The sequence below is a fragment of the Hoplias malabaricus genome, chromosome 10, assembly GCF_029633855.1.
Source record: "Hoplias malabaricus isolate fHopMal1 chromosome 10, fHopMal1.hap1, whole genome shotgun sequence".
Lineage (NCBI taxonomy): Eukaryota > Metazoa > Chordata > Actinopteri > Characiformes > Erythrinidae > Hoplias > Hoplias malabaricus.
The window spans coordinates 134,265-153,847 of record NC_089809.1 but is presented as its reverse complement, the minus strand read 5'-3'; the positions used below and the strand labels follow the sequence as shown (position 1 = coordinate 153,847).

Genomic DNA, 19,583 nt, shown 5'->3' with positions numbered 1-19,583 from the left:
CACTGTGCATTGTGTGTATGGGCAATAAACATGCACAAGCGTCACTGGCGGACCCGCAAACATGCACTCACTGTGCTTTGATGCCACAGAAAGTAAGAGAGAGGAGGTTGAGAGTGGCTGTAGCGAATGAAAAGGACCCCTATCTGTCTGGGGCAGTACCCAAAGCTACAGCCAGCGACCATCAGCCACGAGCCTCCATGAGCTGGGCGGACGTGATGGAAGCTGAATCCCCCGAAATGCCTTCCCTTTTTGAGGATGTTCTCACTCAAGTGGAAGGGGATCCGGGGGGCGAGGATTCTGAGGGCGATGCCAACTCTGATCTCCTCGGTGTGGGCGACATGGAGGAAGACGAAGAGGATGACTCCACCTTCCCGGCCCAACAGCCCAGACCACTCAGTGCATTCGACACTGGTTCTCAGGCTGAAAATAACCTGTATGAGGTGTGTAAACAGGCTGCCGCTAAACTGGCCATACCTTGGCCAGCAGCATTGAACGAAGAAGGAGCAGAAAGGGACCTTTATAATGGGAAAAGGCTCCCTCCAGTGCAACCCTCAATTAGACAGCTTCTTCCTGCGGTCCCTGCCTGCATGAAGGAGATGGGTGGCTGCTGGTCCAGCCCTTTTAAGAGCAAGTTTTCCACGAAGGGTTGCTCTAAGCAGGAAATTCATGGGATGGCGGAGCTGGGGCTGACCGGACCCCCGACAGTAGAGTCTTCAGTGGCCTACTACCTACATCCTAACCACCGCATCATGTCAGCCTCCTCCTACATTTCTCTACCCAGTAAAACAGATCGCCTCAGAGCATCCATTTTTCAACGTGTGTACAAATTTGCTGCCAAGTCAGTGTGCTCTCTCAACACTGTCACACTTTTATCAGCGTATCAGGCAGAAATTCTGGAGGAAATGGGGCGGCAGTTGGATTCAGGGGCACATAATCCTGCTCTCTGGGATGAAATATGTGTTGTGAATGACCAGTTTCTTCGCTCTTCCTGGGCTGCGGACATGTCATGGGCCTGGCCGTGTCAGGAGAGAGAGCCCTTTGGCTAAACCTGTCAGGCCTTACTGACAGCCAAAAGGCAGAGATCATGGACGCGGCTTATGACCCCACCAAGGGTCTTTTCGGACCAGCTCTGGAGAAAATGAGAGACACTAGCTCTCTCAGAAAGCAAGAAAATGAGACATTTCATCTATGTCTGCCAAGCAGACAGGTGCCTCACCCCCATCATCAGCTCAGCAAGGCTTTGCAGCCACGGCTGTAAGAGCTAGGTATGGGAGGGGCAAAGCTCAGAGGCCAAACATGGGGGCTCAACAGGTCAGTCAGTGACCTAGAACAGTTAACCCCGGGCCGTGGGGAAAACAGTCCTTTGAAGCTGTGTAGTGAAAGTAGTATGCACGGTGGCATTTGCACTACATAGCGGAGTCAATGATAATTAATTATTATTTTATTAATAATTAATTATTTAATTCATTTTGCTAAGCTCCATGTTTGGGAGCCATTAACTAATATGTAGTGCCCTTACCTGTCTTAATTTTAGCTTAGACAAGTAGGTCATCTTCACATATTATACAGCAGAATTAGCTAGAATTAACTATTATTAATGAATTATGCCCATTAATACACATTCATCATATCCACTACAGCTGTAGCAGCTAAGAACCATTCACCTTCATCCCCCGCAGAGGGAAAGAAAAAGCGGACTGCCTGACACCCCGTCAGCTTCTTCCCTTAATCTCTCCTTCTCCCACCAAACGGAGAAAATTGGAGAGAAGCTGTGTTTTCTGTTTTCAGAGGGCTCCCCAGTTATGAAACTTCTGGGAACCCCTATTCCACCCTCTTTTCCAGTTCTAGAGAAAGAGGAGGATTCAGCTCGCATCCTAAGGGACGAGATTATATCCCTATTAAACAAAAAAGCGATCAAAATGATTGCAGAAAAGTAAAGTCAGCAGGGTTTTTACTCCCACTACTTTGTTGTTCCAAAGAAAGACGGCCCTATCTGGGATCCCCGTGTGTTAAACAGACATCTACGCAAATACGCGTTCAGGATGTTAACACACAAAGTGCTATGTCAGTCGATTCATCAGCACGATTGGTTTGTGACAATCGATCTGTCAGATGCTTATTTTGACATAGATATTTACCCCGCACACAGAAAATATCTCAGGTTTGCATTAGAAGGTAAGACCTGCGAATATCAAACGGTCCCGTTCGGGCTGTCTTTAACACCACGGGTATTCAGCAAGTGTGTGGAAGCAGCGCCTGCCCTGTTGAGAAACAAAGGGATCATGATATTTTCTTATATAGACGATTACCTCGTTTGCTCCCGCACGAGGGAACAAGCGCTCAGAGATCCCACTACAGTGTTGAATCACTTAGAGAATCTGGGGTTCAAAATAAACCTGACCAAGAGTCGTCTAGAGCCCTCACAGTGCACAGATTACTGAGGCCTGACTACAAACTCACTCTCCTATCAAGTCGGCTGTCGGAGAGGAGAGTATCGTCATTCGAACAATGTCTTTCCCGTTTTCGACTGGGGAAGGTGGTCTCGTTATGGCTTTGTCTACGCATGCTGGGACTCATGGCTTCAGTGATTTCAGTGGTGCAGTGGGGACTTCTCATGATGAGAGATTTTCAACGGTGGGTTATGCACCTGCAGTTATCTCAACCGTCCTGTCAAAGTGACAGCAGCTTGTATGACGGCACTCTGTCATTGGAGAAACTCAGTTGTCTTAACAATGGAGATTCCTCTTGGGGGCGTGTCCGCAAGGATAACTCTAACGACGGATGCGTCTCTGCTAGGCTGAGGAGCAACTCTGATGGGCAGAGCTGTGAATGGGTTGTGGCCCCCTCAGCTCAGTGTGGCTCACATAAATTATCTGGAGCTTCTCACCGAGTTTGGCACTGAGACACTTTGAGGAAGGCTTATATAATATATATAATATATATATAAATGCCAGGGTGGGACAGGCTCACTACAGCTACACAAGCTGGCTCGAAGGCTTCTCCTGTGGAGCAGCACCCGGTTTTTGTCCATTTGCGCGACACATGTACCTGGGATACTGAACAGAGGGGTGGATCTTCTGTCAAGGGGAAATCCTCTATACAGAGATTGGAGACTTCACCCGCAAGTGGCAGAGATACGGACAGGCAGCCATAGATCTCTTCTCCTCGCAGTAAAACGTGCAATGTCTTCTGTATTTTTCCCTGTGGGACGTAAATGCTCCTCTGGGTGTGGATGCTCTAGCCCACCCATGGCCAAACATCCTTCTTTATGCATTTCCTCCTTTAAGCCTGATTTCTCCCACACTGACTCGAGTGAGGGAACAGGGCCTGTCTCTCATTCTAATAGCTCCACACTGGTCGTCGAAGCACTGGGTGGCAGAGATTGTTCAAATGCTTGTGGGCCATTGAGGAGGGACCTATTGTCACAGGCGAACAGAGAAATATATCATCACCACCCAGACAAGATGGCTCTTTGGGTCTGGCCCATGAGAGGTGGAATCTGAATGCGATAGGTCTGCCACCTGCTGTCGTTGATACAATTCAAAGCACCAAGGCTATTTCTACTCGCATATTATATGAGCACAAATGGCATGTTTTTGAAAACTGATGTGCCCTAAGAAATGTCACTCCTTTTCAGTGCTCTGTGTCAGAGCTTCTCTGTTTTTTACAAGATTTCTTAGATAAAGGGAAAGCTTTTTCAACAATCAAGGTGTATTTAGCAGCCATCTCAGCTTGTCATGTGCGTTTTGGGGATACGCCTGCAGGACAGCGTGCTCTGGTCTCTCGGTTTATGAAAGGGGCACGCCGTAAACGGCCTCTCTGCCGACCTTTGGTTCCGTCGTGGGACTTGTCCTTGATGCTTGATGGACTCTGTAGTCACCCTTTGGAGGGAGTGGGGCTGAAGTTTCTTTCCATTAAAACAGCTTTGCTCTTGGCACTGACCAGAGCAAAGCGAGTTGGTGAATTACAGGCATTAGCCATCTGCCCTTCATGTTTGCAGTTTGACCCAGGCTACACTAAGGTGCACCTGCGTCCTAATCCTGTATTCGTGCCAAAAGTGATAGGCTTGGCTTACAGATGTCCGACAGTAGAACTGGCGGCTTTTCACCCCTCACCTTTTAACGTTGCGAAGGATCAGAAACTGAACTGCTTGTGCCCTGTAAGGGCCTTGCGTCAGTATATAGATAGAACAGCTGGTTTTAGGAGACATGATCAGCTATTTGTATCATGGGCCACTCCTCATAAAGGAAAACCCTTGTCTCGTCAACGGTTGTCACATTGGATTATAGAGGCTATAGCAGTGGCATATAGATGTAAGGGCTCACAACCACCAGAGGGTCTACGAGCCCATTCAACTAGAGGTATAGCAACATCCTGGGCATTGTTTAAGGGTGTGTCAGTACTGGACTTATGCGCTGCTTCGAGCTGGGCCTCAGGTAACACGTTTGCACGGTTTTACAGGCTAGATGCTTCAGGTCCATCTTTAGCACATGCAGTACTGGAGGCTGGTGTGTCTGATTCATTCTGATAGGACATTTATCCAGAACTTCTTTCTATTGTCTGGAGATTGCAGTCCGGGAACAGTCTATATCTCCCATAGTGAAACACCGAGCGAAGTTAGAAAAAGAACGTTGGGTTACTTGACGTAATCCCTGGTTCTTTGATAACAGAGTGAGGTGTTTCACCAACTCTTCCCTCCCTGCACTGGGACGGCAAGAAATCTCTCTAGAATAACCCTCTCAAGAAGGCAGACTGTGACTAAGGGGCAGAGGTGGAGCCTCGTCACAAGTCGACCTGTCTGTCATGGACAGACGTGATGCAATTGTAGTTGGTCACGCCCAAGGCGATTCCCATATCATCATCCGTGATCTCCGGGCCCTTAAACGTCACTGCACCTCAAACAGGAATGCCACTGTTGAGGAAATAACAGAATGGGCTCAGGAATACTTCCAGAAAGCATTGTCAGTGAACACAATCCACTGTGCCATCCGCCGTCACCAGCTGAAACTCTACAGTGCAAAGAGGAAGCCATTTCTAAGCAAGCTCCACAAGCTCAGATGTTGGCACTGGGCCAGGGGTCTTTTAAAATGGAGTGTGGCAAAATGGAAGACTGTTCTGTGGTCAGATGAGTCACGATTTGAAGTTCTTTATGGAACACTGGGACGCCATGTCATCCGGACCAGAGAGGACAAGGATAACCCAAGTTGTTATCGACGCTCCGTTCAGAAGCCTGCATCACTGATGGTATGGGGTTGTGTCGTTACCATGACGTATTAATCTTATATCTAGTCTAACTATAATACTTGAAAGAATAAGTTCTAATAAAAGTTTCTAGTTCTTTTTAAAAATACTTGAAAGACAAAGACGACTTCTTGGAAGATCAGCAGGCTCTTTATTTTCTTAAAGCATTGGAGAGCAATCACAGAAGCCTCCTGCAGACTCACTCACAATGAGATACTGAAAACCACAGTTTATATACACTTTTTGGGGTGAGGTCATCTCGCCCCTCCTATTAGGTTGCATTCCATAGGACCCTAATTAAAATGATACCCTCATCTTTTAGGTATGCAGTGTATCATAGGAGCCCAATTAAAAAGGTATCCTTATCTTCTAAGGATGTCGTATATCATACCGTACCAGACAGTCCCATGCTACACCATTCTCCTTTTTTTCTACAGAGTTCAGGCCTGAGTTATAAACTCAAGTACCTTTGACCATTCTAATATCCTCTGCCACAAAACTCATTTGTTTAAAATAATTCTCATGTATTTATATTATTTGATTATTACAGTCACATGTTTTCTATATTATTTGTTTGTTACAGTCACATGTCTGTATATTTTTGCCTCTGTGGAAATGTCCCATGCCTGATCTATGAATAAGTGAATTCTCCATCATTCCCCCCTTTCACGACTACTATTCGTGAACCACTGCATCTTTTTATAAGTGTAAATAAAGGTGTATATGCATTTATATAGTTGTTAATATATACTGTGTATAATAGCTGGATATATGTGTCTGAATAATGCAGAGTATTGAACTAAAAATAAACTAAGTAAAACATACCATAAAAAAATAAACATACCAAAATATATCATCATTCCTCCCCAGACAGGTCATACTATTGTATGATAGAGATACCCTTAATAAGACACGTCCCAGCACGGACGGCTATAACAACTTTTAGAAATGTCGACTGTCTTTGGACAAACTGTCCTGGGTGACTTTAAGAGTCAGTCAAAACTGGAGGCTGGCACAGCTTATATACATAGACCATGCTTATCAATCAAGCACAAACCCTCTCTTGGGTAATAGGTCCATAATGCTGAATTGTCAGGTCCTCCTTTCTCCCATTATATGGGCATGTCACGACTGCTCAGGCCTTATAGCCCTGTCTTCACACCCTTTAACAGTTTTTGGGGCTAATCAGCCAATAACCAATAGGTCAAATTACATCCTAATATTGACTACCATACAATACAGAGTCTATCTGGGAGTAATGTATATATAAATATTTCGCAAGCTTAACTATCCCTGTTCCTAATAAACAAGAATGGCATGTGCAACTGCGTTTTCTCATGAGTAAATACAAATTAATATATTGATAATTGAGTACAGCAAATAATAACAAAAAGAATAACATATGAGTAAATACATGGATAACATGAAACATGTAAAGAAGGCGTTTGCTCCTGAAGATGTTGTCTTCCACCTATTGTGATTTTACATCACGTAGATAGGCACATTGCTGACTATAGGGAGAGGTTTCTAGCACTTCACCTCAGTCAAATGACTTGACGATCCGAGTAGGTGTAAGGTCGGACATGACATGTCACACGAATAGTTCGAGAAGATCCACTGGATTGTACAGGTTGAAGTACGGGATACTGTCCTGTGAGTCCAGACATAATTTTACCCACCATGCTGCGAATAAATGGCAGAATACCTTAAAGTAGGTTTCAAAAATATAGTGTCTTTACCTGCAAGCCAAGATGATACATCTCGCTTGTTCCGAGCTGTTGGTATGTGTACAGGTAATAGTGCAACCTGACCTGATAAAGTAACTGGAGCACAACATCCTTTCCAGGTAGGAGCTAAAGATTGAGCTATTTGTTTACCATTATCACAAACCCAAAATATATCAGCCACTGGTACTGTACCCTCACCCAAGTCTATGTTCAATAACTTTATATTACTGTCCAGATCCCAACCTGTACTATTTAACTTTCTTCTGCATCTTTGAACTATTCCTCTCTCATTTGGGACAGAATATTGACAGAAACAATATGGATATGGCCATCCATCATCCTGCACCATAGGTGGAGGATGAGTGAATGGTCTATACAATATTGAACAACTGTGAGCCCGTTCAGGATTATAGTTAACATTCATGCTCCACAACAAGCAGATTAATGGGCATACTGTAGACTTGTTTACACGTTCAGCTAAACCTCCCAATGGAACAATTGATGGGACCCTTTTTTTAGAGTAACACGCTATGCAATCATTGTCAACATTCATATGGGCTGTGAATTGTAAATATTTATACAACATATTCTGAGTAGCGTACATTGTAACTACCTCACCTTTATCCTTTTGACCATTGTTAGTCTCTGAATCAATAGTTCGCATTAACACGTACCATTCTAGGGCTTCCCATTTGTGTATGACTACTCTGTGTGAGTGATTAAGGTGTATACTTTCATAGCACATCAACAAGTCACAATGTGCACTAACAGTGAAAATCCCATGGCTTGAACATTGTGAATTTTTTTTGTTCCAGTTGAGTGGAACTTACCCTTTATGTCTGTAATTGTGTCATTAGCTCCTAAATTCTGATATTTCACAAAATAATCTTGCTCTATCTTGGACTGATTTAGGTGATGTACCATTATTAGTGCCAAGGCACAACGTATATTATGAAACTGTTGTCTTGGTTTTGTTGAAGCTGGATTAACACAATTTGGAATTTGAGTACAATTAGATATACCTGGCTTATGTAAGCATTAAGTACATTGTATTCTCCTGGTGGAAAACTTGATGTCCCCATGCATACCTACTGACTATTTATTGGACAGTAGCGTTCACAAACTAATCCTTCTGATGTATTCCAGGTCTGCCTTACTGCAGAATATGCTACAGATAAGACTACTCTCTCATGTTTGAGTGAAATTAGAACTGGACCTGTGTCATTTATTCTGACCTGTGTGGATATGTTTAATGGTGTGAACACATGTGTATCATTCAAGTTACCTTGTGGGTCATTACCTGTGTAAGAAATACCTGCAGACAGAATGATTATCACAATGATGCTGGACAACATAAACAATACACAAGTGGTTCCCCTCAGTCCACAAAGTCCAGGATGTCTAAATGGATGCCAACTAGGCATAATGTCAAATTATTCAGTCAGAGTTAATTAGTTGTTCTGTTATTTTGTTACTGCAGCAGAGGCGGCGCTTGGCTCACTCCTCAAACTGAGCTAAAAAAATAAAAATAAAAATGAAAAATGAGTCTGGATGACTGTTTGCCAGCCGTTGCCTAGACTCAACATCAATCAATCAGAGTCTTCAGCTGATGGTGGTGTAGCTCTAGTGACGCTCCTAGTTACTGGTCTTTGTACTCCACTCGGACCTGGCTTGATGACGTCTGGTGCTGGCGTTGTCTGGTCCCTTGCTCCTGTGTCTGTGCTTTGTTGTTGCACAGAGGGTGTAGCTGATGGGAGTGGTTTTAACAGATCTGGAGCTCTGGAACAATGATTAAGGTGAATCCAGACTTTTCGTTCTTTTTCCTTTACAGCAGTTGGAGTAGCTAAAATCACTTCAAATGGTCCTTCCCGTCTGGGTTCAGTCCAGCCTCTCTTGAACATTTTGACGTAGACGTAGTCCCCGGGGAGCACTTCCTTCAGTCCTTCATAAGGAATAGTCGAGGTCCTCTCTCCGGTGCCTCCTTTCACCTGAGTGAAAATCTCTCTGTGGATTTTTGTCAGACATTTGACATACTCTTGTAGTTCTTTTTGCAACTGTTCAAGGTTGGGGCCACGGGTGGGTCCCCTCAAGTATGTTACTGGCATTGGTCGACCAGTTAACATTTCATGAGGCGTTAGGTGAGTGACTCTGTTGGTTGACATTCTCATGCTCATCAATGCTAAAGTTTTTTTCTGTTTTCTATCTGCCATAATCTTTGCAATCTTTGCACAAATTATTCCATTTTGCCTTTCTACTCTGCCTTGTGACTGAGGATGATAAACACACCCTAGTCTGTGTTTGATTCTCAGTGCTGGTGAGATTTTCTGAATCACTTTGTTCACAAAGTGTTAACCATTTATACTAATTGGCACTACTGGTTCTTCATTTGCCACTGTTGAGGCAACCAAATTTATATACTCCCCCCTTAGGTCTCCTGGGCACCATTAATACCATTCTAGACTCTGGCAATCACAACTGTAGTGGCCTGGCTTACCACAAGTCCAGCAGTATACAGGAGGTCTCTGATACTGTTGTGCTTCTGGCTGTCTTGTCTGCTGCACACTTTATTTCAGGGGCATACGGTGGGGGTCTATCTTTAACTCCCTGTCTTCCTTCGTCACTGTATCTCTTATTTTTTCCAGGAACTTCCCTTTCTTTCTCCTGCACTTTTACCTCTCATTTTAATTGCATGAGTTTCAAAAGCTTGTATTATAGCTAAGCAACATAACTTCCTCCCTACCTGGGCCTTGGTTCTAGTAATTTTTCTTTCCACCATTTCTCTCACCTCCTGACATAATTCAACATCAAATGAACCTCTAAGCGGCCAATGCTTTTCTTTTTTAGCTGTTTTTTTATTCCACTGCTTCATGCATTCTGACAATTCTACCTTCGTTCCCGCTCATTCAGACAACATCAGGGAAAATGGTGTAATATATTTTTTCGGGATTTATTAAGTTATTCCCCACTTTTACTTCACTACTTCAACTTAAACTGTGTGTTCGTAGTGTAATCAAACTAATCCTGTGTTTGTGTATATGTGTGAGAATAATTTCACACTTCCCTTACTCAGTTTGGCTTTTCTCTCTCTCTCTCTCTCTCTCTCTCTCTCTCTCCCTCTACTTTGTATTGATGGCACCACCTGCTTTCAGCTTTATTCTGGTGGTCCTGTAACACAAATTTCCTTGACAAAAATATATACATGTTAATTTATCCACATTAATTCCCTACCTTATTTTATGTGTATGTTATTCCAATTATTACTGGTATCATTTACATAATTTAAGCTCAGCACACGTGTATCTCTTAATTCTCATCCTGTCTCTTTGTACACACACAATGCTCTCCTGGAGCTGCATTCCTTTGAGTGGGTCTGGGGTTAAGCACAGTCTCCTCATTCCAATCAAACTCCATACACGCACTACACCCATTGGAAAAAAAAACCTAGTTCAAACGCACTCAATCTCAGGAGAAACTATTATTTTCCATTTAGACCAAATCAACGTGGCTTTTATCAATACGTCACAAATCAAAGTCCTGCCATTTCTCTCTTTTTCAAGAGTGAATTTTAGGCCTTACACACTTGTCAGGAGAGACCCCCCAGCAAAGCATAAGATCTCAAAGATCCAGCGAAATTTAGAGGAACTTAGACCCGTGATCTCTTTTTTCTCCCAATAAAAGCCATCATATGGAGATTTCAAAATTTTTTCTCCTTTTTCTTCCAATATTAATTTTACCTTGAATTCTCCATCAGTTGCATGAGTGCTTGTGGCATGGGCAGCTTGAATGTCTGGAAAGGCACCATTAATGCAGAGAACTATGTTCAGGTTCTAGAACAACATATTCTCCCATCTAGACGTCATCTCTTTCAGGGAAGACCCTGCATTTTTCAACAAGATAATGCCAGACCACATTCTGCAGCAATCACAACATCATGGCTACGCAGGAGAAGGATCCGGGGACTGAAATGGCAGCCTGCAGTCCAGATCTTTCACCTGTAGAGAACATTTGGAGCATCATAAAGAGGAAGGTGTGATAAAGATGGCCCAAGACGATTGAACAGTTAGAGGCCTGTATTAGACATGAATGGGAGAGCATTCCTATTTCTAAACTTGAGAAACTGGTCTCCTCTGTCCCCAGAGGTCTGTGGAGTGTTGTAAGAAGAAGGGGGGATGCCACACAGTGGTAAAAAATGGCCTTGTCCCAACTTTTTGGGGATTTGTTGACGCCATGAAATTTGGAAACAACATATTTTTCCCTTAAAATGAGGCATTCTCTCAGTTTAAACTTTTGATTTGTGATTTGTGTTCTATTCTGAATAAAATATTAGATGTTGGCACCTCCACATCATTGCATTCAGTTTTTATTCACAATTTGTTTAGTGTCCCAACTTTTTTGGAATCCTGTTTGTAATTACTTTAACGTAAGAAAATTAATGGCTGAATCACAAAGTAAACTGATCAAAACTGTTGTCTCATGTTTAAATTACTTTTCTGCTTCTAAGTCATTCCAAATAAAAGGGAATTGACAAAGATATTTAAAATTACATTAGACTTTTGAATGATTCATGTTTGAGTGAAGATGCCAGTTCAGTTTTAATGTTGTGATGATAGTTTCACACGTGTAACAAAAACAAACAGAAAAAAGGTTTTTGCATTTTCATTTTATTAATTTATTAGATCTTTCCCTCCACATTTTAACAGAGGACGGACGCAGCAGAAACACCAGACGTCACTGTAGCAGATGCTCTACTGAGAAGATCATAAGTTTTTCTCTGGGACGACAAGGACTTCTCCCTTAACGTCACCCTCCATTTCACTCCACCTGAGAACGTTTGGAATTGGTCCTAACCAATATTTCTCATTGAAGGCTCGGATCTGTCGCTCCGTCAGCACAAAGTCCCACATGTTTACATCTGAAATCTCACCCACAAAACTCTGTTTTTCCTCAAAATCCCCAACAAAAGTGTCTGGATCCTGCCCCAATATCACCACGCCACCGGGCTGGACTCTGTGGTTTTTTCTGTACTCTTGCAGCATGCTGCGGCGCCCGTCCACCCAGAACGCGGCCAGGCCCGAGCTGGACTCCCAGGTGAGACACAGGTTTGTGCGGAAGGTGGAGAGTGGTTTGAGGGGGAAGATGGCTCCTGTCCCACTGCTCATGTAGAAGGAGAGTTGGCCTTTCTCCTGCCACAGGTTTAGCTCGTCAAAGTCTTTGGTGCGATAAGCGAAGAGGATGGTCTCACGGCCCTCTGCATCGACCACGTGTGGGTCCACGGAGATCCGCATACACAGAGTGAAAGCTGATAAACTGAGGGGTTTCAGAGGCGTGAGCTGCACGTAGGCAGTGTTCGACTCTTTGGGGAAAAGCAGCAGGTTTTCACTGAGATGTCCTGAAAAAGAAAAACTCCTTTCAGAAATGACACATGTTTAAATTACACTCAGATCCTTAAACTAGAAAAGAGCATTTTCAGAGAAAATGCAGTGTATTAAACAGTCTATGCATTTTCCAGGTGGTTGCTAGGGAAATAATGGTGGTTGCTATGGTATTCTAGGTGGATGAAGGACACTCTACACACTGATATATGAACCCCAGCTGTGAGTGAGATTACCAGAGGAAGCAGAGTCCAGCGAGAGGACGACACACAGGAGAAGAGCTGCACACTTCATCCTGTAAACAACACCTCCATCACATTAATCACCTGAGAGGAGCCTAGAGGCAGGAGGTAAAGGAGAAGCGGAGGTGTGAGTACTCACTCTGATCTTCTCTGATTGTCTCTAATGGTCTCTGGTCGTCTCCGATTGTCCCTCTGGCCGTCGTCTTGAATTGTCTTTGCTGATGCTGTGGGTGATATTTAAAAGGCTGGAGGATATTTATAAGGAAAGTCAGGGGGTGGTTCCAGTAAGGTCTTGTTTACTGTCCTGAGGAAACTGCTGACCACACGGAGAGATGTATTTACAGTTCAAAGGTTATATTTAAAAATAATTTGTCAGATAAGTCTGTATAAACATCTAGAATCTCATTTCCAAAAAGCTTGGGAAACTGAGAAAAAGGTAAAAAATATATATATATACAAACCGGATTCCAAAAAGGTTGGGACACTAAACAAATTGTGAATAAAAACTGAATGCAATGATGTGGAGACGGCAAATGTCAATATTTTATTCGTAATAGAACATAGATGACAGATCAAAGGTTTAATCTGAGTAAATGTAACATTTTAAAGGAAAAATATGTCGATTCAAAATTTCACAGTGTCAACAAATCCCAAAAAAGTTGGGACAAGTAGCAATAAGTGGCTGGAATAAGGAAATGGAGCATATAATGAACAGCTGGAAGACCAATTAACACTAATTAGGTCAATTGACAACATGACTGGGTATAAAAAGAGCTTCCCAGAGTGTCAGTGTCTCTCTGAACCCAAGATCGTAAGAGGATCACCAATTCCACCATTGTTGGGCAGAAAGATAGTGCAGCGATACCAGAATGGTGTTACCCAGCGTAAAATAGCAAAGACTTTTAAGTTATCATCATCAACCGTGCATAACATCATCAAAAGATTCAGAGAATCTGGAACAATTGCTGTGCGTAAGGGTCAACGCCGTAAAACTCTACTGGATGCTTGTGATCTCCGGGCCCTTAAACGTCACTGCACCTCAAACAGGAACACCACTGTCAAGGAAATAACAGAATGGGCTCAGGAATACTTCCAGAAAGCATTGTCAGTGAACACAATCCACCGTGCCGTCCACCGTCGCCAGCTGAAACTCTACAGTGCAAAGAGGAAGCCATTTCTAAGCAAGCTCTACAAGCTCAGATGTTTGCACTGGGCCAGGGGTCTTTTAAAATGGAGTGTGGCAAAATGGTAGACTGTTCTGTGGTCAGATGAGTCACGATTTGAAGTTCTTTATGGAACACTGGGACGCCATGTCATCCGGACCAGAGAGGACAAGGATAACCCAAGTTGTTATCGACGCTCCGTTCAGAAGCCTGCATCACTGATGGTATGGGGTTGCATGAGTGCTTGTGGCATGGGCAGCTTGCATGTCTGGAAAGGCACCGTTAATGCAAAGAACTTTGTTCAGGTTCTAGAACAACATATGCTCCCATCTAGACATCATCTCTTTCAGGGAAGACCCTGCATTTTTCAACAAGATAATGCCAGACCACATTCTGCAGCAATCACAACATCATGGCTACGTAGGAGAAGGATCCGGGGACTGAAATGACCAGCCTGCAGTCCAGATCTTTCACCTGTAGAGAACATTTGGCTCATCATAAAGAGGAAGGTGCGACAAAGAAGGCCCAAGACGATTGAACAGTTAGAGGCCTGTATTAGACATGAATGGGAGAGCATTCCTATTTCTAAACTTGAGAAACTGGTCTCCTCTGTCCCCAGACGTCTGTTGAGTGTTGTAAGAACAAGGGGGGGATGCCACACAGTGGTAAAAAATGGCCTTGTCCCAACTTTTTGGGGATTTGTTGACGCCATGAAATTTGGAAACAACATATTTTTCCCCTAAAAATGATACATTCTCTCAGTTTAAACTTTTGATCTGTGATTTCAATCTATAGTTTGATCAGAGGAGGATGGGTCCCCTTTGTGAGTCTTGGTTCCTCCCAAGGTTTCTTCCTCCAGCCTCGAGGGAGTTTTTCCTTGCCACTGTCGCCTTCGGCTTGCTTGCATTGGGCTTTGATTTAAATGTTCTGTTTTGAAACTGTGAAGCTGCTTTGTGACAACGTCAGTTGTAAAAAGCGCTATACAAATAAATTTGATTTGATTTGAGTTCTATTCTGAATAAAATATTAGATGTTGGTACCTCCACATCATTGCATTCAGTTTTTATTCACAATTTGTTTAGTGTCCCAACTTTTTTGGAATCCTGTTTGTAATTACTTTAACGTAAGAAAATTAATGGCTGAATCACAAAGTAAACTGATCAAAACTGTTGTCTCATGTTTAAATTACTTTTCTGCTTCTAAGTCATTCCAAATAAAAGGGAATTGACAAAGATACTTAATTACAATAGACTTTTGAATGATTCATGTTTGAGTGAAGATGCCAGTTCAGTTTTAATGTTGTGATGATAGTTTCACACGTGTAACAAAAACAAACAGAAAAAAGGTTTTTGCATTTTTATTTTATTAATTTATTAGATCTTTCCCTCCACATTTTAACAGAGGACGGACGCAGCAGAAACACCAGACGTCACTGTAGCAGCTGCTCTACTGAGAAGATCATAAATTGTTCTCTGGGACGACAAGGACTTCCCCGTTAACTTCACCCTCCATTACGCTCCACCTGAGAACGTTTGGAATCGGTTCTGACCAGCCTTTCTCATTGAAGGCTCGGATCTGTCGCTCCGTCAGCACAAAGTCCCACATGTTTATGTCTGAAATCTCACCCACAAAACTCTGTTTCGCATCAAAATCCCCAACAAATGAGTCTGGATCCTGCCCCAATATCACCACGCCACCAGGCCGGACTGTTTTTTTCTGTACTCTTGCAGCATGCTGCAGCGCCCGTCCACCCAGAACGCGGCCAGGCCCGAGCTGGACTCCCAGGTGAGACACAGGTTTGTGCGGAAGGTGGAGAGGGGATTGAGGGGGAAGAAGACTCCTGGCTCACCCCTTAAGTAGAAGGAAAGTTGACCTTTCTCCTGCCACACGTTCAGCTCGTCAAAGTCTCTGGTGCGATAAGCGAAGAGGATGGTCTCACGGTCCTCTGCATCGACCACGCGTGGGTCCACAGAGATTCGCATACACAGAGTGAAAGCTGATAAACTGAGGGGTTTCAGGGGCGTGTGTTTCACGTAGGCAGTGTTCGACTCTTTGGGGAAAAGTAGCAGGTTTTCACCGAGACTTACTGGAAAAGAAAAGTCCTTTCAGAAATGACACACGTTTAAATTACACTCAGACCTTTAAACTAGAAAAGAGCATTTTCAGAGGAAATGCAGTGTATTAAACAGTCTATGCATTTTCCAGGTGGTTGCTATGGTATTGTAGGTGGATGAAGGACACTCTACTCACTGGTATTTGAATCTCCGATGAGAGTGAGATTACCAGAGGAAGCAGAGTCCAGCAAGAGGACGACACACAGGAGAAGAGCTGCACACTTCATCCTGTAAACAACACCTCCATCACATTAATCACCTGAGAGGAGCCTAGAGGCAGGAGGTAAAGGAGAAGCGGAGGTGTGGGTACTCACTCTGATCTTCTCTGATTGTCTCTAATGGTCTCTGGTCGTCTCCGATTGTCCCTCTGGCCGTCGTCTTGAATTGTCTTTGCTGATGCTGTGGGTGATGTTTAAAAGGTTGGAGGATATTTATAAGGAAAGTCAGGGGATGGTTCCAGGAAGGTCTTGTTTACTGTCCTCAATTGTCACACTTTGGCGGGGGGTGAGGAGGGAGTGAAGTTGTGAAACAATTCAAGAATAACGCATCTCAACTTAAAAACAGAAAGAACCTGGGGTTTTCATCATGTACAGCACATGACCAGTGTCAGAAATAGTTTCAGAGAATCTTGAGAAACCTGTACATGCAAGAGACACAGTCCAAAACCAGGTTTATCTGGCTGTGGTCTTCTAGCCCTCAGATGGCACTGAATTACAAACAGAAAGGTTTCTGTAGGAAATCACTGCATGGGTCAGAAACACTTCCCAAACCCACTTTCTGTGAACACAGTTCATCACCACCTCCACAAACACAAGCTAAACCTCACAAACAGAAGAACCCAGATAAAAACAGGATCCAGAAACACCGCCATCTCTGGCCCGAGCTCATTTCAGACAGACTCAGGAAGTGGAAGTGTCCTACACAGGGTGTGGGGAAGCACTGTTAATGCTGAAGGATATACATGTCATGGCTGTGCAGGGAGGATGAAGGAGTCGGACGTAAACAAAGACAGAATCAAAATAAACAAGTAATACATAAAGATTAAATAAAGACAAAACTAAACTAAACATAGTTAAACTAGGACAGACAGAAGAGCCATGAACTGGAGTAGACACATGTAAACAGAAAGACTGAGAATCATACATCTCCACACACAACACCAGACAAAGACAAAGACAAACGAGGAACACCTGGAGACAATAATGAGACAGAGGCAGGACTAAGGTGGGACTAGGGCGTAGACAGGAACAACAACAAACAGAGCCATGTGCTACATGAGCACGGTGGGGAACACAGATGGGACTGGGCCAGGATGTGACAATATACAGAGTATGGAGTGACACGCTGCCGTTCAGACAACATGTTTTTTTAGGGAAGGCCTTGTTCATTTCAGTGAGACGAGGCCAGTCCATAATCCGCATGGATCACAGCAGCACGGCTCCTTAGTAAAAGAGTCCGGGAGCTAAACTCGTCCAGACCTGTCCTCCACTGACAACAACTGGGGCTTTATGAAACAAAAACCCTGTAACGGAGCAGCTCCAATCCTGTAACAAGCAAGAATCAGAAAACAGTTCACTTTCAGAAGTACAGCGACTGGTTTCAGTTCCCCATCACTTACAGAGTGCTGTTAAAGAAGAGGCGATGAACACAGTGGTAAACACAACTCTGCCCCAACATTTTTGGAACATGTCGCTGGCATCAAATTCACTTTGGCTAATACTTTTTCAAAAATCAATAAATTGTCTAAAGAGCACTGTGTTTAAGGTAAGATCAGTGGATTTCTGGTTAACAGCCTCATACAAATAAGGACAAGGACAAAATGTTAAATCAGACACAGGATGTGACTGGAGCTCCTCTCTCCCCGGTCTCTGTAGAAGCTGAAGTCCAACAGAAAATCGTACTGATTCCCTCAGAGTTCATCACGTCTCCAAACTCTGTATTACATTCTCCTTCCCCAAACCTCGCACAGATCCTCTGCAGAGCGTTTAATCTCTGAGCAGAACGTGATCCTGATCTGCTCCAGCTCCGAACTCTGTGAGCGGAGTCTTGCTGTCACTCAGTTTATCCTCAACATACAGGACTCTGTTCAAATGCTCCTTCCCAATGTAGGGATCCTTCGGAAGGCTGTAATGATCTATATTCCTCCTTAAATTCGATAAATCTGCTACTGCAGGAACAACACTCCACATCACTCCACAGGGAAAGGGGCGGGGCCACTCAGACTTCAGTATTTACAAACCCAGACTCAAGGATTCAGATTCCAAACTCGACTCTGGGGCAATCCCTGGCGCCACCTTAAGAGCAGTTCCATTTCTGTACTAGCTGAAGTGTGTTAAATGAGCCCTTGGAGCAAGGGAACGAGTCCAAACCGATGCCCACTTTAGGAGCAGAACTTACCCACAGTACATTGCAGCATGATGTCATAGCAACAACAGCCAAAACAATGTCATTTAAATGTCAGAAAACGTGCAATACATTGTTACCAAATATATTTTACCCATATATCACACTGTAGTTACCTGATCACCTGATATTCAGCTCTGGTGATTTAAACCGTGTTGATATTTCATGATAAGAGCATGTTGTTTCCATAACCACTGCATCACTCCGCTGAGCTGTTAACAACTCTCTTTACACAGCCACTGTCCTTATTACATTTCATCAGAAAACAACTCTGTTTCACACCAATAACTGTATTCAGTTTACTTCAAGAGTCTACACTAAATTATACTCTTTTTCACTGTTATAAACACCTACATTTAACTTCATCCTTGTGAGACATGGAAACTGATTACTGTGACTTTATATTTAATCACGAAATACCAGCACGGTTTTGAAAATGAAATAAATATTTGCTTTATTTTGATGATAATTTTTCCCCTTTACAACGTCCAGTGTTCGTTTTTTATTTTTGGAGTTTTTATAGAAACCGGATTCCAAAAAAATTTTGAATAAAAACTGGATGCAATGATGTGGAGACGGCAAATGTCAATATTTTATTCGTAATAGAACATAGACGACAGATCAAAAGTTTAATCTGAGTAAATGTAACATTTTAAAGGAAAAATATGTTGATTCAAAATTTCACAGTGTCAACAAATCCCAAAAAAGTTGGGACAAGTAGCAGTAAGTGGCTGGAAAAAAGGAAACTGAGCATATAACGAACAGCTGGAAGACCAATTAACACTAATTAGGACACCAATCAAACCCCTGACCAGAGTACCTGGACCTATCCATTCTGTAGCACTTAATGACCAGCATTCCTGTAAATTTTTGGGGGTCTGGCTTCATGCCCATTCATAAGCCACCCTGAACTCTTCCCCAAAAGATTTCTGAGTTCGCCTCCCCGTTTCAGCCTCTACGGGCGTGGTCCGTACTAGCAAAATGAAGTTATGTAATAACATAATTTTGGGAGTAGGACCACACCCAAACTCCTCCTCCTCTCAGCTCTTTATATACCCTGCAAATTCATGTCATTTCCGCGTCAGACAAACTCGCCTCGTTTAGTTCAGGACACGGATCTGGACTCGACTGCTTCACGTCAGCTCACTCCTCCGCGCTGGGTCATTCCTGCTGATCCCCATATTCTGAGCCGTGTTCAGCCTTTATCAAGCCCACTGAGCCTCCTGTTTTAAACTCGCTCCCGCCTCCACCCCGTCTCTACCCTTTTCTCATATTCATTTATACAACGGGGGGATCTGGCTTCATAAGCATTCATAAGCCG

The 19,583-nt window shown here is 43.3% G+C and overlaps 1 protein-coding gene and 2 pseudogenes across 1 annotated transcript; 1 reads left to right on the top strand and 2 right to left on the bottom strand.

The window, feature by feature from the left end:
* The first annotated feature begins 1,296 nt into the window (after positions 1–1,296).
* LOC136708568 (uncharacterized) lies at positions 1,297–3,503 on the top strand (annotated as a pseudogene).
* An 8,101-nt stretch (positions 3,504–11,604) lies between these two features.
* Positions 11,605–12,822, bottom strand: LOC136708528 (C-reactive protein-like). The gene is made up of 3 exons (XM_066683147.1): positions 12,722–12,822; positions 12,577–12,635; positions 11,605–12,357 (listed from the first exon to the last, which is right to left on the bottom strand). Exons 2-3 carry the CDS (start codon positions 12,632–12,634, stop codon positions 11,726–11,728), a joined length of 690 nt encoding a protein of 229 aa, XP_066539244.1. The 5' UTR covers position 12,635; positions 12,722–12,822; the 3' UTR covers positions 11,605–11,725.
* Positions 12,823–15,017: 2,195 nt separating this feature from the next.
* LOC136708987 (C-reactive protein-like) lies at positions 15,018–16,266 on the bottom strand (annotated as a pseudogene).
* Between the last annotated feature and the right edge of the window lie 3,317 nt (positions 16,267–19,583).

Excerpts from the sequence above, each read along its gene's own strand:
- LOC136708528 (XM_066683147.1), bottom strand. The coding sequence starts at position 12,634 with ATGAAGTGTGCAGCTCTTCTCCTGTGTGTCGTCCTCTCGCTGGACTCT. Across the intron at positions 12,358-12,576 it reads GCTGGACTCTGCTTCCTCTG|GACATCTCAGTGAAAACCTG; the intron begins GTAATCTCACTC and ends TTTCTTTTTCAG.